Genomic DNA, 27,859 nt, shown 5'->3' on the forward strand with positions numbered 1-27,859 from the left:
ACAAGACACCTGCTTGTGTATTACAGAAGCTATTGTGGCTGAAAGAGACACGATTAATGCATTTATTTTTGTGCAGTTTTGCCCTATTTCTCTGTGTTTTCCTTTGCTTTCATGAAGCACAACATATACCAGTAATTTGTCTAAAGGAGCTGTGTTCCTACAATGATGTACACCTCTACCCCGATATAACGCTGTCCTCGGGAGCCAAAAAATCTAACCGCATTATATCGAACTTGCTTTGATCCGCCGGAGTGTGCAGCACCGCCCCCCAGGAGCACTGCTTTACCGCATTATATCCGAATTCGTGTTATATCGGGTCACGTTATATTGGGGTAGAGGTGTATATGAACAACGTCTTCCAAAGGGAATGCTGTTCAAAGAAAGGTGATCAAATCTAACCACCTAAGTAGCAGTTTGTAGTACTAGTCTGAAATTTGCTCTTGCCAAATTGTTTATGGGAACTGGGGCAATGAATCTATTCCATCCACAGCTTTTTATTCCAAATAAAACTTGTTCAAATTAACCATTTTTCCTTGAGTCCATAAAATAGACTAAATCAAGTCTCTCTGTTCTTACAAACCTCAAATTCATGTTCTGTGTTCATTAGCATTTTCTCTCTACTATGAAATCATTTTCAATGTAATTTCTCTGGGTGGTGAAAGGTTTTATATTGTTCTCTGCTCTTGCAAAAGCAGTACTAATTTACAGCTTGGTCATCCTTTCCATAGCAACCTTCACCAGATAATTCCAAAGATGTCTGCTGCAAATAGACTATACACTGCAGTGGGTCTGCTATCAAAATACTGGATTGGATTAATGCATCCACTTTACTGCCTCTGTTGTAAAAATATTAGATTATAGTCTGTACTTTTTCAGTTTTCACACATAAATTAGATACAGAATTTAACAATTCAATCTCTATACTTCCCTAGTGACTTTCATGTAGCAGAATTCCAAACTGATCTAATAAAAACATTAGTAATTCTTCCTTAATTAAGATGAAATTCACTCCTACAGAGAGCAAGCACAAAATCTGTGCACTATGTAAATCCCAGGTAAGCCCTATTTTGAAGGTTTAACTAGGACTTAAACAGTGTACAGGACTTGTTCTGACCCCCTACAAAACAGTAAATTTGACATTAAATAGAAAGACGCTATACCTGTAAGAAAGGGAGGTGAAAAGTTAATGTCAGTGTTTATCAGCCACTGAGGTGTAAACAAAAATTACTCTTATGAGGGTTTTTCTGTGTAACAAAGGTAGGATTTTGTTTACCAGTCTGCATCATATTTATTTTGTTTGTTGATTATGAGGTAGCTCTACATCCTCCTCTCCCACTCTCCTTCCCAGGATGGACAATTTCTTTACTATTTCCACTTACATCGCTGTTTTCTCACCCTAATTATAATCTCCCAATTGCATTCACTGTCTATGCCACTCAATTCACACATCCAAATGAAACAAATGAAAATTCCAGTCATAATTCTCGACTGGGTTTTTAAGACTGGACCTCAGAAAACACATCCCTTATGGGTGAACAACATTTTGAACGATCAGAGCTAAAACACATTCATCTTAAATATGAAAGGATATTGCATCTAGAAAATACAGTATAAAGTACAGAATAAAAGGTATGCAGAATTAAAACAAAAAATTATTATGCCTTCTGAATAGTCTCCCAACCAAAGTAATCCTCTCCAATATTCTGAGTTCCAGAAAGCATGCAACAAATGGACAGGTAGAGGTAATATCTCTAACTTGGCGCCGGTGTTGCTTTTACCAGTCATGTTTCAGACTTATAATCCTTTGACCCAGATATCCACTTTTTATGTTTTTAATTGCTTAAACACGCTGGCATTGTTTGCACTGTCAATTAAGCAGAGGGTCTAGTTTCCCCATGAGCATCTTTACCTATGCAAAGAGTTTCTTCTTCATATAACTTCAAGATGATTATTTTATAATTTCAATCTTAGCTACCCAATTGAGAAAATAGAGACTCACTGTTTCCCCATAATAATCTCTCCATTTTGTATTGTACTAAGGAAAAGAAAATGCATGTAATGTTACTGAACGTACAATGCAATATATGTTTGCTCCCTGAGATGAGGTCATGGATCTCACACAATTTGTAGCAGGTGGCCAGACATCTCTGGAAATGCTGCCAAGATTCTAGAGGAAAGCAGCCGCTTGAGATTTGGGCTACAAATAGCCCAGCAATCAGGAATTCCAGGGGAGTGGGAAGAATGTCGACAAGCTGAGTTGTCAGCAAGCACCCGACTCATGAGGGAAAGTAAATACAAGCAACAGGAAGAAAGAGGCTGTAGGAGCCTGATGATCTTAGGAGACCACGTGGGTATTCTCTCTGGCTTGCACTCATCTCCGGGATGTATGAAGCTCTATCTTATTGTCTGGATTCAGGTCTTCATGAAACCCTACCTAATACTCTATCACTATGAGTACATTTGGTTGTATGATAACTCTGCAACTGATCCCATACTGAAGTAAACTGTACCTTCCTGGAAAATTCTTTCCACAGAACTGCTTCCTTCAGTTCTAAGCTACCAGAACACCAGAGATCTGCTCCCCAATTCCTCCTCTGGACCCACCCAAAGAAACCCACCCATAAATAAGGGTTGTCACATGGTATGTTGAAAACAGAACATTCACAATTAAAGATAAGATACACTACATATTCTCCTGCATTTGGACACAATTGGGAAACTCAAGAAAGCATTTAGGAGATGCCCTATCATGTTTAGATGTACCTTGCAACACCAGCTACAACGGTGCCACATGAACGCCTGTTCTCACTTTCAGATGATGTAAATAAGAAGCGGGCAGCATTATCTCCCGTAAATGTAAACAAACATGTTTGTCTTAGTGACTGGTTGAACCAGAAGTAGGACTGAGTGGACTTGTAGGCTCTAAAGTTTTTCATTATTTTGTTTTTGAGTGCAGTTATGTGAAAAAAAATATATCGTGAAAATGCAACTTACAAATGTAGAAAAAGAGATTGCACTACAATACTTGTATGAGGTGAACTGAAAAGTACTATTTCTTTTATCTTTTTTACAGTGCAAATATTTGTAATAAAAAATAATAATATAAAGTGAGCCCTTTACACTTTGCATTCTGTGTTGTAATTGAAATCAATATATTTGAAAATGTAGAAAAATATTCAAAAATATAATAAATTTAAATTGGCATTCTATAATTGTTTAACAGTGCGATTAAAACTGTGATTAATTGCAACTTTTTAAAAAATCTAGTTAATTTGTTTTACGTTAATCACTTAAGTTAACTGCGAATAATTGACAGCTCTACTTTTTATGGCATATTTTTAACCTGAAGCAAATTTTTCTAGTTGAGCTACAAATGGCTATTTTCATTAAAATAGGAACTTGTTGAGACATTTGACCAGGGCCATCCATAGCCATTTTGGTTCCCTATGCAGCCCCCCCAGGCCTCTTTGAGGGGGACTGACTTGGGAGGCAAGGGGGAACCACCCCCTAGCACTCACCGCTGGCACGGCTGGGAGCCAGGGGAGCAGAGCAGGCTGGGGGCGGGGCTGAGGCGGAGCAGAATTGGGAAGAGGCAGGGCGGGGGTGGAGCAGGGGCGGAGCCATGGGGAAGAGGTGGAGTAGGGGTGGGGTCCATGGGAATGAGGCGGAGCAGGTGCCCCAAATTTCCTGGTGTCCTACGCAGCTGCGTACTTTGCGTATGGGTAGGGACGGCCCTGCATTTGACATAACTTTAACTACGTAAATTTCAGCATGCTGCTACATTTCTAAAATTGTACTTAATTGAATTTTTCATGTTGAAAAGTGTCTAAATCGTCATTCGTTCCACATCCATTGCCTTATAGAATAAACATTCCCCAGTCACTAGTATTTGCACACTGGATTTTTTTTTTTTTTAAAAGGCTTGTTGATAACAATGCTATCTTGTCTCAAGAATGTAAGTTAAGAAACTGTTTTAGAAAGTCACCATTTCACATTAAACTTGAACATACAAAAAGACAAAAAGTGCAAAACTACTTACAGCCAGCGAGCAGATATTGATAATACTGCACTGCATCCGCAGCTAGGAGCAATGGATGGTTTGCATTAAATGGTGGTTGCAGTTCATTCCACTGAGGAGTTCTGAGGACACAAGAATATTAATATTTAAGCTAATACAGAGAATGTAAATCAGTGTCTGTGTCATCACGAGCTTGTACAATGTTTATAATTATTTAAATTAGCTTGTTCAAGCACTGAAATACACAGCAGTCAGTTGAAAAGTGTGACCAACTCACACAGACTGTTCGGTGCAGACACGTTTTTGCGGACAGTACTATATACTGAACACAAAAAGGGATCAAGACAGTTTAGAACATGTTGGTGAATGAATGTTAGAACAACTCTATGTCATGCTAGCACTGTTTAATATTAACACACAACAGAACCTGGGGAACATTTGTGTTTTCTTATACTACAGTTTCTACCGTTCTGTAAAGGAAAACAAGCAGCTACAAAACTGTGAAAACAGAGCTGTGTAAAGTTATTGACTATTGATCCAATTAGAATTTGCAATTCCATTACAACCTGCTCATTTCAACAATAATGGTCTAGAAGACCGTGTTGTAATTTTAATTAGGGCTGGCCACTCCTAAATAGCTTGGTAAATGAAATATTGATTAATCCAGTCCAGGAATGAGTAGTACTAAAGAATATCGGAGCCTACAAAAATCAATGGGAAAATATTTTAAAATGTCGAAAGCACTGACAATATTTTCTCATCAATTTCTGTTTGTTTTATTCCACAAGTCAGGACTAATTTCTTCAACTATGATTGATAAGATTCTACATTCAACTACTTACAGGAAGTCTTGCCTAGCTTCTTGCTGTATGTTGCACACTCCAGTCATACATCTCAGTGCAGAACTTCAATACTATATTTTCACTGCTAGAAAAATTAACTGTTTCTACTCTTAGTAATAAAAAGAAGCTAAATTATATTTGATTATTTTAAAGGAAATTAGCATTGATTTCTACACCATTCAACAGCTAACTCTAAACTTGTGTAGATTGACTGTGTGTCTAGATGGGGTGGTAGAATTTCATGCTTTGTTTATTAAAAATATAGGACCAATTTCTGATCTGATTGGAGTCATAAAAGGTTTTGCTACTGACTTCCAAAAGATCTGGATTTGGTGCTTATCAAATGTTCAATCCTGATTGGTGTGCTGGATGGAGCTGAATAACCCTCAATTTCCACTGAAGTCAATACGGGCTGAGGTCATTCACCCCCTTCCTAAAATGGGCTCAGCACGTGTTGAATAAGGACAAAGAGAAGAGCAATGCAAAGGGATGAGCTACCTAACCAATGTCCAGCTGGCTCTCGGACAGGTCACCATTTCCAAAGGAGTGTCATCACTGATCTTCGGAGCAGTGCTGAGTGGACGTGGTTCCAATACGTGTTCTACCAGGGTACCGTAACAACTGATAATATACAGGGATTCCACCACAAACTGTTTTGATTGATCTATGGGCAAGAAAACATCTATTATTACAACAGAATAGCAGAAACAGAAAATATCTACAATAGCAGTGGCTTTCCTAAATTAAAAAAAAAATTGCCCGTTTTTATAAATGTTCGTGGTTGACCATGTCAAATTAACATCATGAGGGGAGATTCTGGAGTGGTATGGGGAAGTAAAGCACAGAGCATGCTTCTTTCTTCCCTGACATTCACAAAGGACCAATTACCATATATGGCAACTAAGTGGGGCGGGTTCCCTGACTGCCTCCTAGGAATGGGGTGTATTTGGGTACCAAATCTATGTTTAGGTAGCTACTTCCGATAGGTACTTAACCCTAGAAATATGGAGCAGCTTCCAAAATGGCTGCAGGGCCACTCCTGAGTAGCACATCGGAGGCATCTCTGAACAGCATAGGATCACAAGTGACTTTGTGGTCATTACTTTATTATATAAAGTCATTGACTCATTTTGCAATTTTTATTTTCTTGTAAATTGGTCCTGTATCGTAATGGCACACTCCTGATGCCCTCAGTTTCCAATGACTTCCAGAAGTTTGACAGACACCATATATAGTTGCAAAGATAATTAATAAGTAAAAAGAACAGATACACAGTATTTGGCCAGGAGCTATTTTATAATGAGATAAACCAAAGCCAAGATAAATACAAAAAAATCTAATCTAATTATTTTCTAATAAACAAACCTTTTTCTCTTTTTAGACCTGGATTGTTTGCAAACCAGGATCTTGATGAACCGAAGACTGCAGCAACACAAAACTCTCCTCCCACAGATTTACTAGGTGAAATCTGTGGAGCTGGTTTGGTTTTGCTTAAAATAAAAACAAAGTAAAATTAACACAAGGTAATTCTCAAGTGATCCAAGAGGGCCCTCACTCAACTTTCATTCCAAGTCCCAAGGCCCTGATTTTCTGAATTACTGAGCAATTCCAGCTGCCACTAGTTTCAACTGAAATTGTGAGTGCTCACAGTTTCTGAAAATCAGGCCCCAAGTGTTTCTTAACTGCTGACCTTTACGAACAGGACTGTCTAATAATGCAGAATTGTTTAAGTTGTTTGAAAGATGCAGTATTGCATATCTGCAATCATCAGGAACAACTTCCAGATTGAATGCGAACATTTTTACACATCTTATAATTGAGTCTCTGGGGAAAGAAAGTCTAGATTCTGGGTCAATCACTTTAGTTGGCTTCCATTTTCTTGCATTTTTAAAGAGGAGACACTGACAAACAATCCTAACATGTTCTGCGGTGCAGAGCTATCTATGTTTGGTTTCAATTCCGCTGTGGGAGAAATGGGATGGGAGCAGGGAGACGAGAGGAAGGAACATGCAGCGGATACAAGGCAATGGAGACAACATGTACAATAATAATGCTATGTAAAAAACACTATTGCACAGAATGAAATTAAGAAATGCTGTCCTCTGGGACACCATAGAGTGCATGTAGCAGATCCAATGGTATGTAATTAGGTTCAGTGACGATACCATTCAACATTTTTTCTTCTCGTATCCTTTAAAAAACATGTGTTTTTATCATTTTGCCTGGGTGAAATTGATCAAAGGCCAATCTAAACCAGGAATCTGGAAATTAATTAAGACCCCCCAACACTGGAGGATTATGTTCGGTTTTACATGCATTCAGAATCATTTTCGGAGCAATGTTCATTTCCTCAGTTAATTTAACCACAAAATAAAAGGGCTGCCTGAGATGCTATTTTCCCTTTACCACAGTCCCAGCATTCTCCTTCCCCACAATCCGAGTCTCCCTTCTCCCTCATCTGTCTGTTTCATCCCTCTCTCTACTTCTGTTTCTCTCATACGCCTTTGCATTGCCGCCTTCCCCCCTTTGCTTATTTTCTTTGCTGGCTTTGTTGCGCCACAAAACACTATCCTTCCCGTAAGCGCTGAATTTATCATATTCTCTGTTCTCATTCCTCTGAATTTTTGAACGATGTGATCTTCAACCCCAAAGGTATAAGCAAGACCCTATTTTTATTGCATTATCATGGACTCTAGTGGCAGAAAACCAAACAGAAAAACAACGGATAATAAAACAACCCTAGTCTGGTGTGTAATTATAAAGGTACTTGCGTCGTTCATATTAGTCAGCATTTTTTTTATTATTAACCGCTTATAAGTTGGTGATGTGGCTCAGCAGAAATGAACCAGCAGTAACCAGCAAGGATTTATTTCAACAGAAGCAAATTTTTAATCAACATAATTAAAAAATCAAGTTACCATAAGCAAAAGCAAATATAACAAGAAGGATTCCTTGAGCTGGGCTTCAAACAGCCTTCTCTGCCCCTGCATGGATCGGTTCTACCCTCCCAAAGGCATTCTCATCCTCCCATATCTCCACTAGTCTTGTTTAAAACTCGATCCTGCTCCCCTTGAGGTCAATGGCAAAATGCTCACTGACATCAATAGAGAAGGATCAAGCCCTTACAGCCCTTCCTGGGTGCACAGTGAAACTGGAGTGTGATGGGAAATGAAGTAGTGTCCCTGGACAGTGTCATGCCATTATTTCCAAGCATTTAAAATTCAGCTGGGGGAGGGAAGGGTGGACGGGGGGGAGGGAAAAAGTGCCTTCAACAAGAACTCATCCAAGGAGTGAATATTTTTTCTAGAACATTGAGGGAAATCGGCTTTGTCGTTTTTAAGATTGAGAGAAAAGATTAATAGTTTGCAATGATACTGCATTTTCAGGCAAAGATTTCAAAGGACTTTATAGACAACAGTAATATACCTCCCAACACCCCCGGGAGACTGTATTATGCCTGTTTTAGAGATGGGTCAACTGAGGCACAGAGAGGTTAAGCTGCTTGCTGCAGGTCACACACACAACGAGTCTGTGGTCACATAGGAGAATGTTTTGTTTTGAAAAACCTCTCAAAAGACTCTTCATTACACTGACTTAGGGCCTGTGCCAAAGCCACAAAAGTCATTGGAAAGACTCCCAGGGACTTCTGTGGGTTTCTGATCAGGCCCCTGCCTCTCTGTGAAAGACCAGAATGCCCCAAAAGAGCAATTACAATGTATTGTATCAATAACCCGATTACTGATCTACACATAGCACCTGATATATCAGATTGTTACAACTCTAATTACAGACTACTGGGTCAGAAATCTGTGTTCTAAAAAGTTCCCAGCTATAGAATGTTAAACTGCCTTGTTTCCAAAGGAACTATCACAATTTACATTAAAATATTAGAACTGGCATTGAAATATTAAAATGTTTGCTAGATTTTATGATACTTTTTTTTTAAAAATAGCTTATAAAAGCAAGATTTTCTACCATTTCTATAACAAACAATGTATCAATCACTACTTTTTAGTTTCTTAACTTCCAATGAAAAGGTATCAATAGATTATTAACACATGATGAGTGTCTCTTGCAGAAATGGAAGTGGAAGCTTAAAGGTATGCACATATGAATATTGCTATTTATTGAAATACACCTCAATCAATAAGTGATTGTATTTCATATAGAAACAGGCGAGTCTGGTAGGACAGTAACTTGCATATGACTGGTTGCATATGAAGCAAAAATTGAGTGTGAGTATGATCGAGATGTATTAATTTCTTCTGTCACCAGTTTTGCAGATAATTGTGAATATTTTAATAGTAAAATCTTAGAACAACAAAAATATTTGGGGGGGGAACATATGCATGAAAAGACAGGAAAAGAGGAAAATATACTCTGGGTCAAATTCTGCTCTCAGTTACTCTTGGAGTAACTTAATTGGCTTCAATAGAGTTTTATGAATTTACAGCAGTGTAACTGGTCTTCTAATCACAAAAAATGAAAATCTCTATAGGGGCTTTTTCCACCCCAACTGCCAAAGAATTATGCTTGTCCAAAAACAAATATAAGCACATTTAAAGGAAATGATATAAACTACATTATATTTACACCATATCTTTACAACATACATCTTTCAAGGCATGCTTTTAAGTGTTGGTTTTCAGTGCCAAAACATTTTCTGTTCAAGAATAATGTTTTGTAGACAGAAAGTGGAGACCTTGTAAAACATGGTTCTCATGTGGTTAAACTTAGTACTGTTAAAAAAAAGTTGTGTATTATATTTGGTTTAGACATATTTCTGAACAAATTATAATGATGTCAACAAATCCATACTGGAAAGTTTTATAACACTGGAATCTTTAATGTTATCCCCCGTCTTAATTTACCCGAGAGTTTTCTTTAATACATTCCCAAACTACTTTCCCTTAAAGGACTTCTAGAATTCAGTGGTTTTCAAAACTGATATGTAATGTATATTCATGTAATTGTGAATTTTTTAACATCTTCTTGGAAACTATAAATCCTAATTATTATGTGTACGTGATCAACTTTTCAAGCTTCATAAATGATAACAAAACAAGAATGGTGACGATAGGTGGTGACTAACTTGTTTCTACTGTGAACTCCTGCTCTTTTGCTCCCCCTTAACCTGTCGACACCTCATAAATTTCTTTGAGTACTGAAATTATAAGCCAATTGGCATCACGTTAAAAAAATAAATTTAAATGAATATTTAAAGTATAATAACTTTCAGCACCTTAAACCATCATTTTTATTACAAGGGATATGATGCAACAAGATAAAGCTAAAAAAAGAATCAGTTTATAAAACAAGATGGGAAACTAATGAGTATAAAGTATACATTGTCCTTATTTTCAATGTGTCACCTTGACAGATGATTGCACTATATTTAACAGATACCAAAAAGATCAAAGATCCTATTTTTCTAGGTCTGGGTCTTTTTGGACTACTGTACATGGACCAGCAAGGCGAAAAGACACGACTAATAACAATGGGACCCATAACCCCCCTCCTGTGGGCCAATCTGCAGGAAAGGACAAAAAGGTGGAGGACATCTCTTAGAGGTTCTCTCTGATGGAGACTTCTTCCTAATTATTTCGTTAGTGGTGCTGGGGAGTTTTCTCACCTGCCCCTCCAAATGAACAGGCTGTAGGCCCAACTCACAAACCCTATAGATCCCTGGGATCTACAAGAGACCAGGGCCATCTACCTTCATCCACACTGGTCCTGGGCCCCCCACACCACTTCACCATGCTCTGGCTCCAATGGAGCCACTCTCACAGCCAGCAGCAGGGTGGGGTAAGGCCCTATGGAAATGGAATACTGACTCTGGATGCTTTTTATTTTCATCTTGAGCTCTGCAGCAAGCAGGAGGAGGGGTATGGAGGTGGGGACAAGTGAGATAATGCATGTCCTCCGGCCTGCACCTCTTACCACACAAATCCCTTCTTAGGTCTGGCCTCAGGTCTGGGGGAAGACACTGCCTTTATGCATGGGAGGGAGATGTATGTGAATAGGATCCCCTCTGCATGTGGATCTCAGGAGCACAATTTAGCACAATAATAAAACTTCACCCTGCTTTAACTCTAATGCAAGTTTGTCTGAATTAGTAGTGAAAGACAGGACCCTATATACCACATCTTCGAGTGCTCTACAAGCACTGGGCCTGCTCTTACTCCAATTGAAAACAGCAGCAAATCTCCTATTAAAAGCCAAATTTGTCCTACAGAGAAGCAAAGAAATGCCAGCAATTTTTTTCTGAAACAGCGACCAAGCTGGGTACAGAACACAGGAATTCCTGTCCCCCGTCCAATGTGCTAACCACTAGGAAACAATGCCTTAAATAATTTCTTATTACACTTAGTAGAAGATTAAAATTGAAAATGTTCATGAGTTCACCAGTTAAAATGTCAAAAAAAATTAAGCCCCTACTTTCTGAATAGTATCAAAGCTGCACAATAAATATTTAATTTCCCCATACATGTAGGTCCTGATTCAGGGGAGCAGTTAAGCACACACTTAAATCTCTCTCTATTCAGGACAGAACTTAAGTCCCATTGACTTCAATTTAAAGTTAAACACATGCTAGTGACCGTCCTGCACCTTTAAGATGGAGTGACCTGGAGGGGAAAAGAGGGGGAGCTGGTAAAAGCCCCCCGGGTAATTACGGAATAAACATGGGGGTACCTGCACTGTCTATTTTTGTCTGCCAGGTGGTCCCAGACATCTAATAATAAAGTTACGGCCTGATTAAACCCATGTCAAATGTCTCCTGTCCTTCTTTTGGCATAGCCAGAAAAGGTGCTGTCCTCAAATAGTAACGCTTTCCTGAGTCTGAATGTTCCTGAATGACAACCTATATCTTATTTAAACGCATGTAAGGTTTGTGCATGTTCTGGGAAAAATTAGAAGAGCAATTGCTTTAGAAAAGGACTTAAAGAGAAAGCAGTTGATAAACAAGAGAAAGGCCCCATTTCCTCAGATCTTGCAAAGAAGAGACTTTGAGAAATAAAATGTAGGCTTTTTTCATGCCTACAGTATAACAGGAAAAATGATTATTTTAGAAATTAAAGATAATTGCTGATTGTTGTAACAAATCCTTAGGCTTAACTTCTACAAATGTCTTTTTTGTTGTATCACAGTAAAAGTGTTTATAAAAGGATCATAGCAGTGATACTAATTTAAACATTCTGAATTTCGATTTTGTTTTGTTGTATGAGATTTAAGGTGAATTATAAGTAGTAAAATATTTTTTTTATCTAAGCAGACAATTATACAGTACCAAAAACAGGCATACAGGGTTTCTCAAAAAGCTACATCTGTCTGAAAAATAAATTTTACCCTTTTAAATATGAGTCTTAAAATTGTGGTTTCATAAATGAAATAGTTACATGAAATTCTTTTAAAATTCATTTTAAAAAGCAAAAAAAGGTAAGACATTCATATTGCATTATTGTATGTTTTTAGCTTCAATCTAGGAGATTAAAATCTACTAATTAGGTAAAAAAGATAATTTACATACATATGATATAATAGAACTGATCTACAGTTTACACTGTATTTGAGTTAATTAGTCTCATTCTACCTGTTTAGAATTATGTTACCATAGAATAAGTTTTCATGTTTGTTGCATTAACAAAGACACCAACTGACAATTATTATCTGCAACCTACAAACTGGTGAACAACTGAAATCTCTAAAATGTTAATGTATTTTAATTTTGAAGGAAAAAGATATATCAACAATAAATTAGTAAACAAACTGGTAAATAATGTCTTTCAAAGTACCGGCAGGAAAATAGTGCATGAAATTTACAGTTACATTTGCAAGAATACTCAAAAATTGTATCTCTCTCAAGAATAACTATGGTGACGTTAAATTATAAATGTTGTAAATAAATTACGGTAGTTTATAGTGTTTTGCCTAAAAACAAGTAAATAAAGACATGATCCCAGTTTCCATTCCATGGAGCAAAGAAGAAAAACTACTCCAAAAATATTTACAGGCCCTTAAATTCAACAGACAATAAATTGTCAAATCTTTGCTCATTTTGCCGACATAATTTGAAGTCTCATTAAGATTTTAATGGAAACAACATGCCCTACATCTTTTTCATTCCCTGCCCCCAAGTGTATTTTTTTGTCCCAATGTCTGTGTAGGCAAGTAAAGACTATTTGCTTGTGCGCCAACACTGGCATCAAACAGACCACAAAAGAGTCTTGTAAAAGACAAGCAATGATTTTAAAGTCTATTATATTTCATATATTCCTCTCTTTAATCTAGGTCTTTTAATCTTGTTTCACTCTAAAATCATTTCTGGTTGACAAGTGTCTATGACTGTCTTTGTTGAAGCTAGGGGAGCCTGCTTTATGAATCTAGGCTACTGATGCATCCATTTATTAGATAATCCACCTTCAAAACTTTTTGTCTGATGCCTGTATAGTTAATAGGGAAAAACTATCAGATGGAATGCTCAACTACATGGAAAACTACATTTACAAATGAATCTTAGGAAGATAATTTCAGTATGTATGCAAAAACACAGGTTATTTTACCCCAAAAGGGCCTATCTTGAACTCTCCAGTACTTTGAGTTATTATTTCTTGTAATATCTGCAGCACAAATGCTTTCATAATTCATTTATATTTTAAAAACTATTTTGATGCTACAGTATAGACACTAGTATAACCCTCACATAGTAACTATCCCCACTATAAGGAAATTCCACGTTATTTCCTTTTGTTCTTGGCCCTTATTTAATAGAAATTGGTGCCCCATTATTCTTGTATTTGAGCTAGTTCAAATATCCCTTTCAGTATCTATCCTTTCCATTCGCTTAAGAATGCTGTAGACTGTGAGGTTCTTAAGCCCCATTTTTCCACAGAATATAGATTGAGGGATAATATTCTGATCTGGATGTAACAGGGATATATGTGAACAATTCCCATTAGTGGTAATGAGAGCTGCATATATAAATCACTACACACTTACAGTACGTAGTCCCCAATAGCTTTTGAAATCTTCTGCCTAAAATCCTCACACCCCCATATCATTCTAGTTATCTAAATCTGTACCGGCCTGATCATACTCTTTTTAGAATAAAGTAACTAGGAGAGTACACAATACTGCAAGTGCGGCTGCACCAGTCTCTTGCACAGAATAACTTCTTATGATTACTTTTAATGCTTCCATGCCTGTACAGTATTTTATAAGCTGGTTGTGGCAATATGCTGCAATGTTAAATGTTTAAAACATTTTATTACAAAAATGTGCTGACTATTAAGAAACAACATGTCTTTTGACATGGTGATAAGAACTTCGGAATGTCTGTTTATTTAGTGTTCTTAAAAATGTTTCATCATTTAAAGTGGTTTCCTGAGTGGGAAATGGTTAGTCATTATAATATTATTATTTCATTTCTCTTAGTTTAGTATTTTATTATTACCTAATTTGACGTACTACAGAGAAACCTATAGTAGCTGGTGTCTTCTGTCCATAAGCAAGGAAAGTGTTTCGACACTACACTGTGTGAAGTGTGTGTGTGTGTGTGTGTGTGTGTGTGTGTGTGTGTGTGTCTGTATGTGTGTGTGTATATTAGAGAGAGAGAGACATTATGTTTTTAGAACAGATATTGTATTCACCTTTGCCTATCTGGATTATTTTTAATCTTTTCTAACATCTCGGCTACTTTAAAAACTAAATTTCCCTACTTCAAATATTAATTAAAATGTCAACTTTAAAATATTAAATATCATGAGAGAAACACAGTGCACATATTTGTTTCTTGAACACTTGATGGTGAATATTTATCCATAGTTTAAAAGTAGGTGATAAGTATACAGTGCTTCCACCTATGGATCAGCCCATGCAGTAAAAAAACAATTTGAATGTAAAGTTATTTTCAGTGATAACACCAAATGAATTATAGGCATGCTGGGATTGAACTCAGAACTCACCAAGGAGCTTTTATGGAAAAACATCCTGCTCCAAACAGGTAAGGTCTTCATGTAAAGGGGAAAAATGCACAAAAATTAGATGAAAACTCATTATCGACAAGTACAGTGTATATCATGCTATTAAGATTTAAGATAAAGGTAAATAAAATAATTTTCATAACTGTTTCAAGGCCCCTGAAGGTATGCTGAACTCTAATGTAACAAACATGCTGATGAGGACCACACCCTCCAAACACTTACTCATGTGAGTAGCCCCACTGACATCAATGTGATTACCCATGGAGGCAAGTGTTTACAGGATCAGGCCCTTCATGCAGTAACTGCTGTAAATATAGCATCCACATGCTGCTATCGCTTTTAATATGGACAGATTTTGAAAAGTTAGACAGTATCGTTTTCCTTTTTGAAATGCTCTGGCAATGCCTTGTAAGAGGCACTACAGAGGAAACACAGAGATGAGGGCCTTAAAACAACGTTCAAGTCAACATTAATAATCAGATGAACGAAGTAAATTAGCATCAACGGCAGCAGATGTGTGGGTGTTTGTCATTAAATGTTTAAAATCTGACAACGAGAGTCGAAAAAAATAATTGCCAGAAAGAGATCAGTCCGATAATAAATAAACTTCAGGTAGAACAACCATCTTTTAGGGAAGTTCTCCCCCCTCCCTCTTCCCCATTTTAAAAACACAATCCTGGAAATTAAAATGCATAACAGTGGCATGACACGCTAGTCTTTTTTCCTTACAAGCTAGTTTGGAATGCAGCAAAGAAAAGAATCACTAATTTTAAATGCAACATCCGATATAAAATCTAATACTGATGCACAACTTAATATGTTTGGCCACTTATTAAAATTCTCTCTACAGCACAAAATCAGTTTTAAAAACTATTTTCTATAATGTACAGTATAGTTTTTAAAACCAAGCCCCACACCACTACCAATTTTTTAATCAGTTTGTTTGTTTTAAATCATCCTGGCATAAGCCATAATCATACTGACATTTGTATACAGTGTATATATATATATATATATATCTCCTCACTGTATATTCCAATCTATGTATCCGATGAAGTGGGCTGTAGCCCACGAAAGCTTATGCTCAAATAAATGTGTTAGTCTCTAAGGTGCCACAAGTACTCCTGTTCTTTTTGCGGATACAGACTAACACGGCTGCGACTCTGAGACCACATTAAAGGTATTACAAGCTCTGCAGCTTTATCATGTATAGTAACGTCTCTTTTAATTAAATTGTTTTCATACACATGCCTACTGGGGTCCCAGTTCTGCATCAAGGTTCACTAGGGTGGAACCATCAGCCCTTCAGGAAATGCCTAGCCATTCTAGAATAGTGCTAGAACCCTGTTTAATTGGATGAACTGACTTCTAACACAGACAGCGAGTTATTGTCCCAAAAGCCACTCCAAGGATTCATCAACAGATTAACAAAGTGGTGCTGCACTTAAGAAACCTTTGACAAAAAACAGAACTCTCCATTATTCTGCACAACCCATTACCAACATACTCAAGAGCCAAGGATCTGCCTGGCCTAAATCTGTAGAACCATTAGCTAGTGGTCTAATCATGAGACTAGGAGCTGGGAATTTCTGAGTTGTAATCCTGGCTGAGTCCTACCTAAAGCAAATCAGTTTACCTCTCTGCCTCAGTTTTTCCATTGGTAAAAACAGGGAAAATAATACTTACCTAAGATCACAAGGACATTGAAAGAATTAAGTATTTGTTTGAAAATTCTATAAATTATTATTACATTGAACAAGTTACCATGAGATCTTTTTTTAATCACAAAAATTACCACTGTCTTTTTCAAAAATAAACTAAGTGACCAACACAGATTTTAACTCAAACCGCACATTTTCAGTATAGATTAGATTTCTTGTAGCACAGAAAAACTGCAGTTACATTTAAAAAAACAGCTTACATTCGTAATACAAAGTCTGTATACATGTCAGATAGCACAGCAGTAACCCCTTTTTGTTCCGCGGTTCCCTGCTTTCCTTAATTTACAATTCATTTCTGTGATCTTTTACACAAGCAACTGAACATGTTTTACAATTTGCTTCACACAGCATGGTTGGTTTGTTAATAAAAAAAGACAATGTACAAATTACAAGATAACCCATCCTTGAATTGACAGCACCAGATGGCTATGCTGGGTGACAATAACACAGCAATGTCAAGGCGGGGGGAAAAAAGCCACTGAAGTTCTATGTTGCGGTGGCTCAAATGCCAAGTGCACATAAGAGAGTATATTGGGAATTGTCTCCCAACGGAAAAAATATTAAATGACGGTGATTATGATTCAAAATTCAAACCGTATTTTTTATTTTTTCACCTAGTTTTCAATCTGATCATGAGTTTTAAGAAATCCAAAACTTATTTGATTTTGCTGCTTTAGCACGTTTTTTAAAAATATGTAACTATTCAAGATCTTAATAAATTCAACAGTATCTACTTACCCTAACCCCCCATTACTATCAGGTTTCCCTGATATTTCATAAAGAAATTGTGACATTTGGGCAAAATGAGGGATAAATCACAATACTTCAAACAAATTACAAAGAGCTAGAGCTGCTTCTTTATTACCAAAGTTTAGTATACTCATTCTAATTCTTCAGATGATACATAACCATGTTTGAAAAATGTGACCAAAATAGAAAGTTTTCAATAAACGTACAGGCACACTGATCATTGTCTTTCTAAGCTTTTACTTGGATTTAGTTTTAATGCATACTTGATTTTTTTTTCAGTTGTTGTTGCCTACGTAATTGGATCATGATATTGCTCTTCTTATTTTTGTTTGCATCACTAATCGGACCTGGGATAAATTAAGCTCTTCTGAGTCAAAATACATCAAACGGATATCAATGATTTTCTGAACAAATAGTACAGGAGATGGGAAACATTAAAATGATAAAATCTCAGCCCGTTTCAACATCAGAGACTTTATCTACATTTCCCTCTCCTTATTTTATATAATAAAAAAAAGCGGGAGGAGGGGAAATGGATAAAGTTTCACATATATGAACTCAAACCTTTCAAAGAGGAAAAATCAGATTTGTTCCTGTTCTTGTAAGGAGCACTGTAAGGCTTTGTTTTGGCAAGAGACTACTACAGAAATTGACATATGGGGGTTTCAGTGTAGCTATGTTATATTTGTGACTGAAGTACGATACCAACATAAATGACCATCCCTTGAGAAATTTAAAATAAATGCTGCTGTCAAAGGAGCAAACATTTACAAGAATTTTCCTTTGTAGCAATTACTTGATCATTTATTTCTTCTTCTCTGTTACAGTTCATCTATTTTACCACATTCGTATGAACTGGAAACTAAATAAAATTCACTCCACTGAAACAGGATGTACTTATAATAGGTCAACTGCAAACACAAAGCTTTCCTCCAATTAATACATTCAAGTGCTGTCTTTTTTTTAATGGTCCCAAGACAGTCAGATTGTCTAGTTTTCTATTGCTTCTCTCAGGAAATAAATCATTTGTCCTTACATAGAAACCTCCCTTTTAGGATTTATAAGCGCTTTGCAAAAAAATGAATGAATTAGGGCACACCACACTTTTCCAAGGGAAATCAGTATTATTCTTCCTATCTGTTAATCGGGATACTGACACACAATGGTTCAGTGACTTACCCAAAGACACAGTGGAAATCTGTGGTGGAGCCTACATCTCCCAGCCCCCATGCCCAGGCTTTAACTACAAGATCATCCTTCTTTCTTGAAAGTGTAGAGAGTCCCTTTAGGGAATCTTTTGTGGTGTTAAAGTGTTGATAGGACAAACTGCAGGAAAGCGAGTCAAGAGGCTTATTAAAAAATTGGGGTAAGAGTGAAGTGCCAAATGGAGACGGCAGAATAGACAGTTTAAGAGAAAGTGGCGGGGGAATGAAAAAGTCAAGGGAAGAAGCACAGGAAGGAAACCAAAGAAAGAACAGTCCTGGGAAACAAGAGATGCCATTTTTCTTGGTATTCAACACTAGGGGTGTAACCTGCATTCAAAAGAAAGGAGCTTAATGAGTGGTCAGAAAATGTTCTGAGTTTTGCAGGTTTACTTGACAAAAAAAGCTCCAGTGAGAAACACCGGGATGACGCAACTCCTGATTCTTATATTTCATTCCCATGTGGCTAACTATGGACTCATTCTGAAAGTTTACTCCTCTCTGGTTGCCAAGAAAAGAACATGTTGATTTGAGATCGATAATATTAAGGGCATTGATTAATCTTTTTGTATGAAAAAATATTTTGTTGTCCTGGGAAAAACTAGAACAAAAACAACCACTATTTGCTTGATGAATCCAGTTATAAATGCTGCTTAAGTATTCTAATGAAAGAAGCGCTTTTCAGATGCGAATAACTAATAAAGCAGACAAATCTAAAACTAGGAGTTATCGGTTATTGTTTTAGTCTTGCTTTTTCTTTCTGGAATTGTACCATAATAGATTTAAAATCTGATTTTTAAAAGCAACAGAAAGAACCAATTTTGATGACCACTGTATAGTAGTTGTAAAATCCAACTGATTTCAAGCACTTCCTCCCTCTCTGATCACTGCACAATCACAAGGTTAAGCAGCTGCTTCCAAAGACTGCCTTGTTTCCTTGAAGCACTGCTTAAAGGTGCTGACCACGTAGGTGTAAATACATCTGTCTTTTGCCATTTGTAGTAATACATGCCTCCTACACTTCTTAGAGCTAGGCAGATGGTCCCTGTCCTGTCTAAATATTACACCGTACAGACTTACATTGCTATGTGTTTCTAGAAATATGAGGGCAGATGTTAAATATGTCAAACACACGCTTTGCCCCCTGGAGGTTTAAGTTAAGGCTGCTGTCTCAGTTTGGCCATTTTAGGCATGCCAGGCTTCTTGGATCCTAGGCATTCCTCTTAAATCTCTGCTTTGTAAATACAGCTTTTCATGTTAATTTTGTGTACTTTCATCAAATATTTTGGACACAGAACAAAAGAAGGCAGCCATAAGCTTAGTATTACACATTTACACAGGATTTGCTGAATATTATCAGCCCATTCATGAAAATTGTACTTACATAGCTGGGGTCCTTTCCATGACCATTCCCCCCCCCCCCACACACATAAGCCTCATTGAATATTTTGTGCTCAATTCATTTTAAAAATTACACAAAATACTAGGATAGGGCAACGTTTGTGAATAGGAAATTTACATGTGGAAAAAGCTGAGCATGAACTACACACTTAAGATAGGTACGGAATAATATGTAGAAATAAAATGCAAGATTTCAGTTATTTCTGCATTACTTGTACAAAATTTCAATGGCATCACCATCAGATTTTTTTTTAAATAAATGGCCTCAGAAAATGCAGCAAAAATTACCGCTGAAAACCAAAGAAGTGAGGTCAACTACAACCACAAAGCTGACTTTTACCATCTTCCCCTTCTGTCACTCCAATCATGTTATTCCCCTCCTCACGTCTCCACTGGCTTCTTGTCTCCTTCAACCATCTCTCTTGCTCTCAGTTCCAACAGGGCCTATCACTGTGGTTCAAGCTCCCTGTGCTCATCTTCAAGAGTCTATGTGTCTGTGCCGAAACCTACATTCTCAGATCCTCCTCCTCCCACTGTTGTGCTCCTCCTAGTCCTTTTGCTCAACTCCTCTCTGTCTCCTTCTCCCACCCCTGACTTAGAATCATAGAATATCAGGGTTGGAAGGGACCTCAGGAGATCATCTAGTCCAACCCCCTGCTCAAAGCAGGGCTGATCCCTAGACAGATTTTTGCCCCAGATCCCTAAATGGCCCACTCAAGGATTGAACTCACAACCCTGGGTTTAGCAGGCCAATGCTCAAACCACTGAGATATCCCTCTACCTGTTCCTCTTTTGATGCACACGCCATGCCTTCCCTCCTCCTGGTCATCAGTCTCCCTCCCTCTCCTCTTCCTTGCTCACTTTCTTTCCAGCATTCATCTCCATGCTCCATTTCCCTCCCTCATCTGTGATTATATTGCAAAAAAACCCACTTGCAATGTATGCATGGAAGAAATAAACTACAGTTTTCCCTTGTCCCTGCTTCTCTGTTGTTCCACACGTTCTGTCTACAATTCTCTGCACAGTTCAGGGGCAAATCATCAGAGGTGCTGAGCACTTACAATTCCCACCAAAGTCAAGGAGTATCACAGGTGTTCAGCTTTTGCTCGGAACTCGGCACTAAGGCCTGACGAAACTCCCATTCACATCAATGGGAGCAGAACTGGGTGGTTAGATTATATGACCCTTAGGACCTTGTCAGGCATACCTGTAGAGCTATGTAAAGTATAATAATAAATACATTTTATAAAATATCCCAGACATCATATCAGAGAATGAGTAATTAACCAGAATAAAGGTCACAATCCTGAAATCCTTACTCTCTGCTTACTCAAGCAAAATTCCCATTGAAGGGCACTAAGGTGAAATTCACCTGTCCCCATGTGAAATCTAGGTAATGTGGCTTTGAGCCGGGAACTAAGGGTGGCAAGATGGTACTTACTTGCCAGCCCCCAAACTCCATGAATAGGCTGTGAATAGGAAGGGAGTTGTGCTAAGGTATCCACATAAGCATGTTTCTCATACATATAGAAGTCTCAGTCAATAAGGGAATGACTGAGTCAAACTTTTAAAATAAAGCTCTACCTGTCGAACCTTCAGGATTTGAGCTTCTCCAGGAAGGAGGGGAAAAAATGTATCATTGAGAGTTTATTCATGAACTGCAGAAACTGGAAGTTTTCAGACTTTTCCAGAGACAGATGGCTATTTAACTACACAAAATATCAACGGTCAGCTGATACTAGTCAATTTCAGGAGCAAATACCCCAAAATTTTAAAATCTGTGAAACCTGAACTTACTTTGTGCCTCTTTGCTAAGTGTGCATTATATGGTTGGTTAATGTCCTATTTAATAATAAATAGATAAATAAATAAATAATAATAATAATGTACACTTATTTAGTAGTGCTTGTCATACCAGAGGATCCTAAAGTGCTTTATACACCATACATACAGAACTACTAAAATGTAGCTGACTCTTGGATGGATGGCGAAAATCAACAAGCGAATAGCATCCTGCAGAACAGTAAGTGGAAAGGGAAATTTTGATCAAAGACACGGGAGCAAACACATCTTTGAAAAATTCCACAGGCCCTTTAAGAGCTATGGAGAGGAGAACTTCAACATGTGGCAGCAGACATGCGTGTGCTTCAAACCCAAGTCTTAGCCTACTGTACTAAGTTAAACGATTGGGGTGAGGAGTGCTGCGGAGGTAGTCCACTGTACAGGGGTATTAATATCATTATCATTTGAATTACCATAGTGCCAAGGAGCCCTAGTCATGGACCAGTTTTCCACTGTGCTAGGTGCTGTACAAACACAGGGAAAAAAAGACAGTTCCTTTGTAAGCACCCACGAGTGACCCCTGTGACTGATCAATGAAATCAGAAGGAAATCGGTCTAGTCCTCCTTACCTTAATACTAAGTGCATGGGATGTGTAAAAGCTGGTGAAAATGAGGAGGATTCTCAGGGTTCCGATGAGATGGGTTTTATATAAAAAAATTACTCAAATCAATAGGGTACATAGACAGAATTAACCTGTCAGGAAAACATTAGAAACATAGATTTATGTGTATAGGATTTTTCTATATATGTATGTATAGTCACCCCTGGTTTGCTGCCTTTCCATATGTGACAGACAACTACCACTATGGTTGAAGAATTTAGAAATCAAAAACATATTTAAAACAAGTTTTCTTTAAGGTGGAAACTATTCAAGAGCTCACCGTATATGATTCAACGTAGACCAAGACATATTTTATACTTGTTCCTTATGCATAATGTCTACTCATGTCAATGTAGAATATGTCCATGGAGTGGTTGCAAGAAAATGATCCATCAATCAAAACAAACAAACATTTATGCTTCTGAATTCTTAGACAGATCTGTTTTATGTATTTTTAATACTTATTCTTACTTTCTACCTAAGTTTTGTGCCACAGAATTATATGTACGCTGGAAACACAAAGCATAAATCAGAAAAGCATCACTAATCGCATGAATTAGTTCTATGAGTATTTTGGCGAACAACCACAAACAGTGTTAATAAGAAATGTCATGCAGATACACTTACCCTGTGCGTTTGGTGATGGTCCCTAAGGTCATTGGCTGTTTGATTTGTGCAAGAGGTACCACCACAGTCAAACTTGGAAGTGGCAAGAGTCGTGGGTTCCCAGGATTATTATTAGTGAAATTATTGTAAGTATCTTGGTTATTCAGTTTACCTTGAAGAGATGGAAAAAAATTTAAAAAATTATTACTGGAAATTTCCCCCCGTTTATCATTTCTGATAACCATATAAAATTAACAGTTTTAAATATACAATAATAGACTTCTATTGATGAAGAAAAAGAAAAAATCTCTACGGAATTCATCTTAAAACGATAGAAAAATATACAGAAGCAGATAAAACAGCAATAAAAATATTTTTCCTATCTAAGGAGATGAAGAAATTGTAGCCTATAGAAATAAAGTCAGCCATTTCAAAGTCCAATTGGAGAAGCAGATTCTGAATCCAAATTGTCTATGGAAAAGGTAAATACTCTAGAAAGGAATTTTTGTCCTGCAGTACCTCATACTGTGCTTTACATTGAGAAGTTCTGAAAAAAGAACATTTTTGCTGCCTCCATGAGTGAAAGTATGGTATCCTATAATAGCAACCTGCTGCACTGAAGAAAGGATAGAAAAATACATGCTACTTACATATAAAGAATAAAATGAAGGAAAGTTAAACTAAAATAAGAGAAAAATCAAGAGTTTATTGTAAAAAGAAAAACTTCACTGTCCTTCAAAACAAGAGAAATAAAATAGCCAAAATATAGCATTTAGAAAAGGGAAAGAATCCCTCCCTCCCCCACCCCCAAACTAAACTTGTTTCAAATTACTAAGACAGAAGGTCTGTTTTGGACATATGCTTAGTTTAGATATGCTTTCCTACTTTCTGTATCATTCTGCAATGACAACCTTTCATTCTTCAGTTAGAAAAGGAAACTAGCTACAAATTTCATGGCCAACAGTGAAAGAAATGTAAAGAAACCAAAGAAAGAAAGAAAGAAATGAAACAAAAAGGGGCCAGTCTGTTTATAATAGAATCAAAAGTACTTTAAATAGACAAGCAACTGTGAATTAAAAGGTTTAGATCATTAACTTGTTTTTCTGTGTTCCTATAATGCTGTGAAATGCTGGCTTTGTCCTTAATCAAAAGGAAGCCATATTGGGAATTAAGTTCCTAAACAACTGATGCATTCTACATAGATATTATACAAATCCCAGGCCAAATCCATACAATCCTGACTGAAGTGCAGCCACCTTTTTTCAAGGAAGAATAACAGCAAAGAAAAGAGTTTCTCACAGGAAGCAGGCTGAAAAGCTATAATGGTACTTCAGATGGATTGAAGATAGGAAAAGGAAGGCGGAAAAATCTTAATGAATGTCTCATCTTCCTAAAGACACTCAATGCTTCCTTTACCCTCCTTTTAATACCATATAACCGTTAGCTTGGGGTTTTGTGTTTGTTTTTCTATCAAGTATGTAGAACTCTGTGTTTTAGGAAAGCACACAAACAAAAAAATGATGAAATTACAAAGTGTATTTTGTGTTAGGTATCCGGTCTGCGCATTATTCAATACATTTTAAGAGAAATGGCAGGGCTTTAATGAATAACCAGCCTATTGAATAGTCTCTGAGTACGGACTTCATTTAGAACTATAGAGATTTTCCTGAACTAACTTGGGGGTAGGGGGTAATAACAAGAAAGAAAGAAAGAAAGAAAAAAAAACCCCTCGTTTAAATTAAGCCTGAGGCTTCAATTCTTTTCTCAAAAAAATCTTTGATTAGTTTCCTTGAAGATTCATTCTTGGTTCATGTGGAAAGAGTATAAAATAGTTTTCTGCATTTTTGTGTAATTAGTTACTATTATATGTCATCAAGCCCCTTTTAAAAAATGTGTTCCTCACTCTGTATTCAACATAAGCAGCAACATTCAACACAGAAAACAGTGATACCTAAAAAAGTGATTCCAAATATCTATACCTTGCTTTCTTTTTTCTGTTAGGAATATGATGAGTAATTGTAATGTTGCACTGATCAAGTTCTGAACCCCATCTGCCTGTTGCAACAGTAATTTGTATACAGTACATACAAGGAATCCGTAATTACTCAATGCACTCAAATCTCAGTACCATGCAGCAATTAATTAGCCTTCCAAATGCAAAGCTGCCACTGAATTCAATAGGATTTTTGAGTGCAGGAAAAGTGAGTAATCATAAATTAGATCTACGCTGAAAGATGCCGAGCTCCCTCAACTCCCATTAAAGTTGAGGGATCCTGTGGGGCAGTTGAGGACACTCAGCAGTTTGGAGGATTAGATCCTCTTTCAGGAATCTTAAAAATACCAATACACACACATGCACAGCAATTAGTCACTGTAACGTTTGTATTTTACAGAGTGAAGGATCTAAGGAGTAGCAACATTTTTCTGAGTTGTTTGATACATTATACTATACTTTACTTTTTTACACTAAGCATTTTTCTGGTGTCTTTAATGACAACCAAAGGAAGACAAGAAAAAAAAGGAAAGAACAAAAATATATAAAGGGAAATAAAGATGCTTAAGAGATGATAAATTGGAACAAAATAGAATATTCCTTTCAACTTGTTTGCTTGTGTTCTGGGAATGCATTAAAGCAGCTTTTATTTATTTACTTTTTTTTAGAAGGACTGTACAAAGAATTGTTGCTGTAAATCCTACTTTAATTCCTGCCTAAATCATATTGCAGTCACTTTGCAGAAACTAAGACCTTACTCAATCAGAATTAACAAAGACACGATACTTGACTATATGAGGTTTGTTTTCAAGATTGTGACTTCTGACTCTTTAAATCATCTTGGAAAACCAATCCTATATGCATTCATTTCTGTTGTTTCTAACAAAGCACTTTGCCATTTGTGATATTTAATGAAAAACACTTTCACTTTAAAACGTCACCAATGTTATCATTTAAAACTGTGCTAGAGTTAAGGTGCTCTCATTTAACCTATTGCAGATACTCTACACAGAAAGAAAAGTATGCATTGCTTTCAGTTGAAAATTGCATTAAAAATAAATATAGGAACAGAATCAAAGTTTAACTAATTATTCACAAGCATTGCCTACAGACTGCAAAAATCACTATCCTTTAAGGATGAAAGAGATGTGTTACGAAGTAATTAGGTGTGGGTAAGAAGCAGGACGTTTAACTTGTTCATAATTTCTAGGGCAGAAATATCTTCTGAGTTCAGATATTTTAGTTTTAAAAATAAAGTTTTACTGACTGAAAAGATACAAATTTAAATTAAAAATTAACCAACCCAGTCATCAAAACACTCAACGTTTCACAGCAGAAATGAAGTCGAGAGTAAAAGATCCAAACATAACAGATTCAACCATTTTAAACATCTAATCTGCCATCAAATACCTATCAATCTACACTTTCTTTTAAGCAAAATTTAGTTGCATAATTTTGAAAATACATTCACCAACCATGGTGCAAATCAGAAATTAAAAATCAGAATGGTACAAAAGGGTTAAGAGAAAAATTTTAGTTACTTAGGAGTGAGCATTTTGCTTGATAATTTGACTTTTAAATAAGCTCTACTTAGTGCAGATGAATCAGGTTAGGAAAAATGCTACTTTATTTAGAAAGAGTAATAATAATAGTTTTCATTTGAATTATATTTAGATACTTTTAGTATGGAAATGTTCTATAAAGTGGTATCTCTATTGTCTGGACAATGTTGCCTCAGTCCCATCATAAAGATACAACCTTGACTTCTTAATTGCATAGCCGTGGGGATACAGTAAATGCACTCTGTGACTGGGATTTCTTTATCATGCATTCAGCAAGACCTACATTGTACATCCACTACTGGAATGAAGTGGTGTTCCAAAGATTACATTTATCAGGTCAGGGTTTTTTTAAACTTTGTGCATGCTATTGTATCTGTCCAAAAACCCAATAAAAAATTATCCCCCGTCCTCTAGCCCTTAGAAGCATGCAACTCCCATTCAGTAAATGGGAGTTTTGCACACAAGACAGTAGGATCAGGCCAAAAGAGCACAAAGAATGCAGTCAAGCATCAACATTATTTCCACAGCTCAAGCAGTTGTTGATTCACTGTCAAAGGACACAGCGACAAAGTTTAAGTCCTTCAGAAATATCAAAAGAATTTTGTATAGTGAAGAATCCTTCAGCATAGCACAGTCAAATTATTTTGCAGTATGTGTGTAGGATAAATCAACACTTCAAATATACCTATTGATAAGTAACAAAAAGCAGGAATACAGTTCCAACAGCTTCCCTAAACGTCGAAAATTAGCTTGAAATGACACGCTAACTTCAGAAGCTTGTTTTCATACTGACAATTGCACATAAACCAGGCAGGGTACTGCCTGATTGACTTTTCCAGGAATACCTTCTATAGCAATCCATTCAGAGGGAACTTAAAAAAAAAGCAACTCCTGGCACCTTCATAACAGACATGCCCTCGTAAGGACTGGAGACAGAACATTTTCACTAGAGCGTCCCTAGCTGTGGATCTCTCTTCCTTGGTGATCTGCCAGTGTCTGAGTTTACTGACCTTCAGCATACAGAGCAAGGCACATCTTTTTGGTTAAGTATTTATCTGTCTATGGGATGTCACTGGAGAGGTTTTTCTTCTGTCAGGCTTAAGGGCTGTGCAAGGAGGGGCTGTTTTTACCATCTGTTGTGGGCACTTTAATTTAAGGTGTTTTTTTATGTACATCATGCCACTTCCCTGTATCTCGGCACTCCCAGGTTCAAGTCAAGGGCCAGAACACCTCCTGAAAGGCAGCTCTCACGAAAATTCCCAGCCAAATATTACAGATTCAAGAGGAAGAGAAAGTTTGGATAAGCATCCAAACTCCTGATCTGAGCTAAACCCAAATCC

The 27,859-nt window shown here is 36.9% G+C and overlaps 1 protein-coding gene across 1 annotated transcript in view; it reads right to left on the minus strand.

Annotated features, from left to right (window-relative positions):
* Window positions 1-27,859, minus strand: part of BCAS3 (BCAS3 microtubule associated cell migration factor) — a 498,029-nt gene that overhangs the window by 289,973 nt on the left and 180,197 nt on the right. The window contains exons 16-20 of the mRNA XM_065418107.1: window positions 22,986-23,136; window positions 14,823-14,867; window positions 6,226-6,350; window positions 5,359-5,524; window positions 4,040-4,140 (exon numbers count right to left, since the gene is read on the minus strand). Of these exons, the coding sequence (XP_065274179.1) occupies window positions 4,040-4,140; window positions 5,359-5,524; window positions 6,226-6,350; window positions 14,823-14,867; window positions 22,986-23,136 (588 nt within the window). The remainder of the gene's footprint in view (window positions 1-4,039; window positions 4,141-5,358; window positions 5,525-6,225; window positions 6,351-14,822; window positions 14,868-22,985; window positions 23,137-27,859) is intronic.

The sequence above is a fragment of the Emys orbicularis genome, chromosome 17, assembly GCF_028017835.1.
Source record: "Emys orbicularis isolate rEmyOrb1 chromosome 17, rEmyOrb1.hap1, whole genome shotgun sequence".
NCBI classification, from domain to species: domain Eukaryota; kingdom Metazoa; phylum Chordata; order Testudines; family Emydidae; genus Emys; species Emys orbicularis.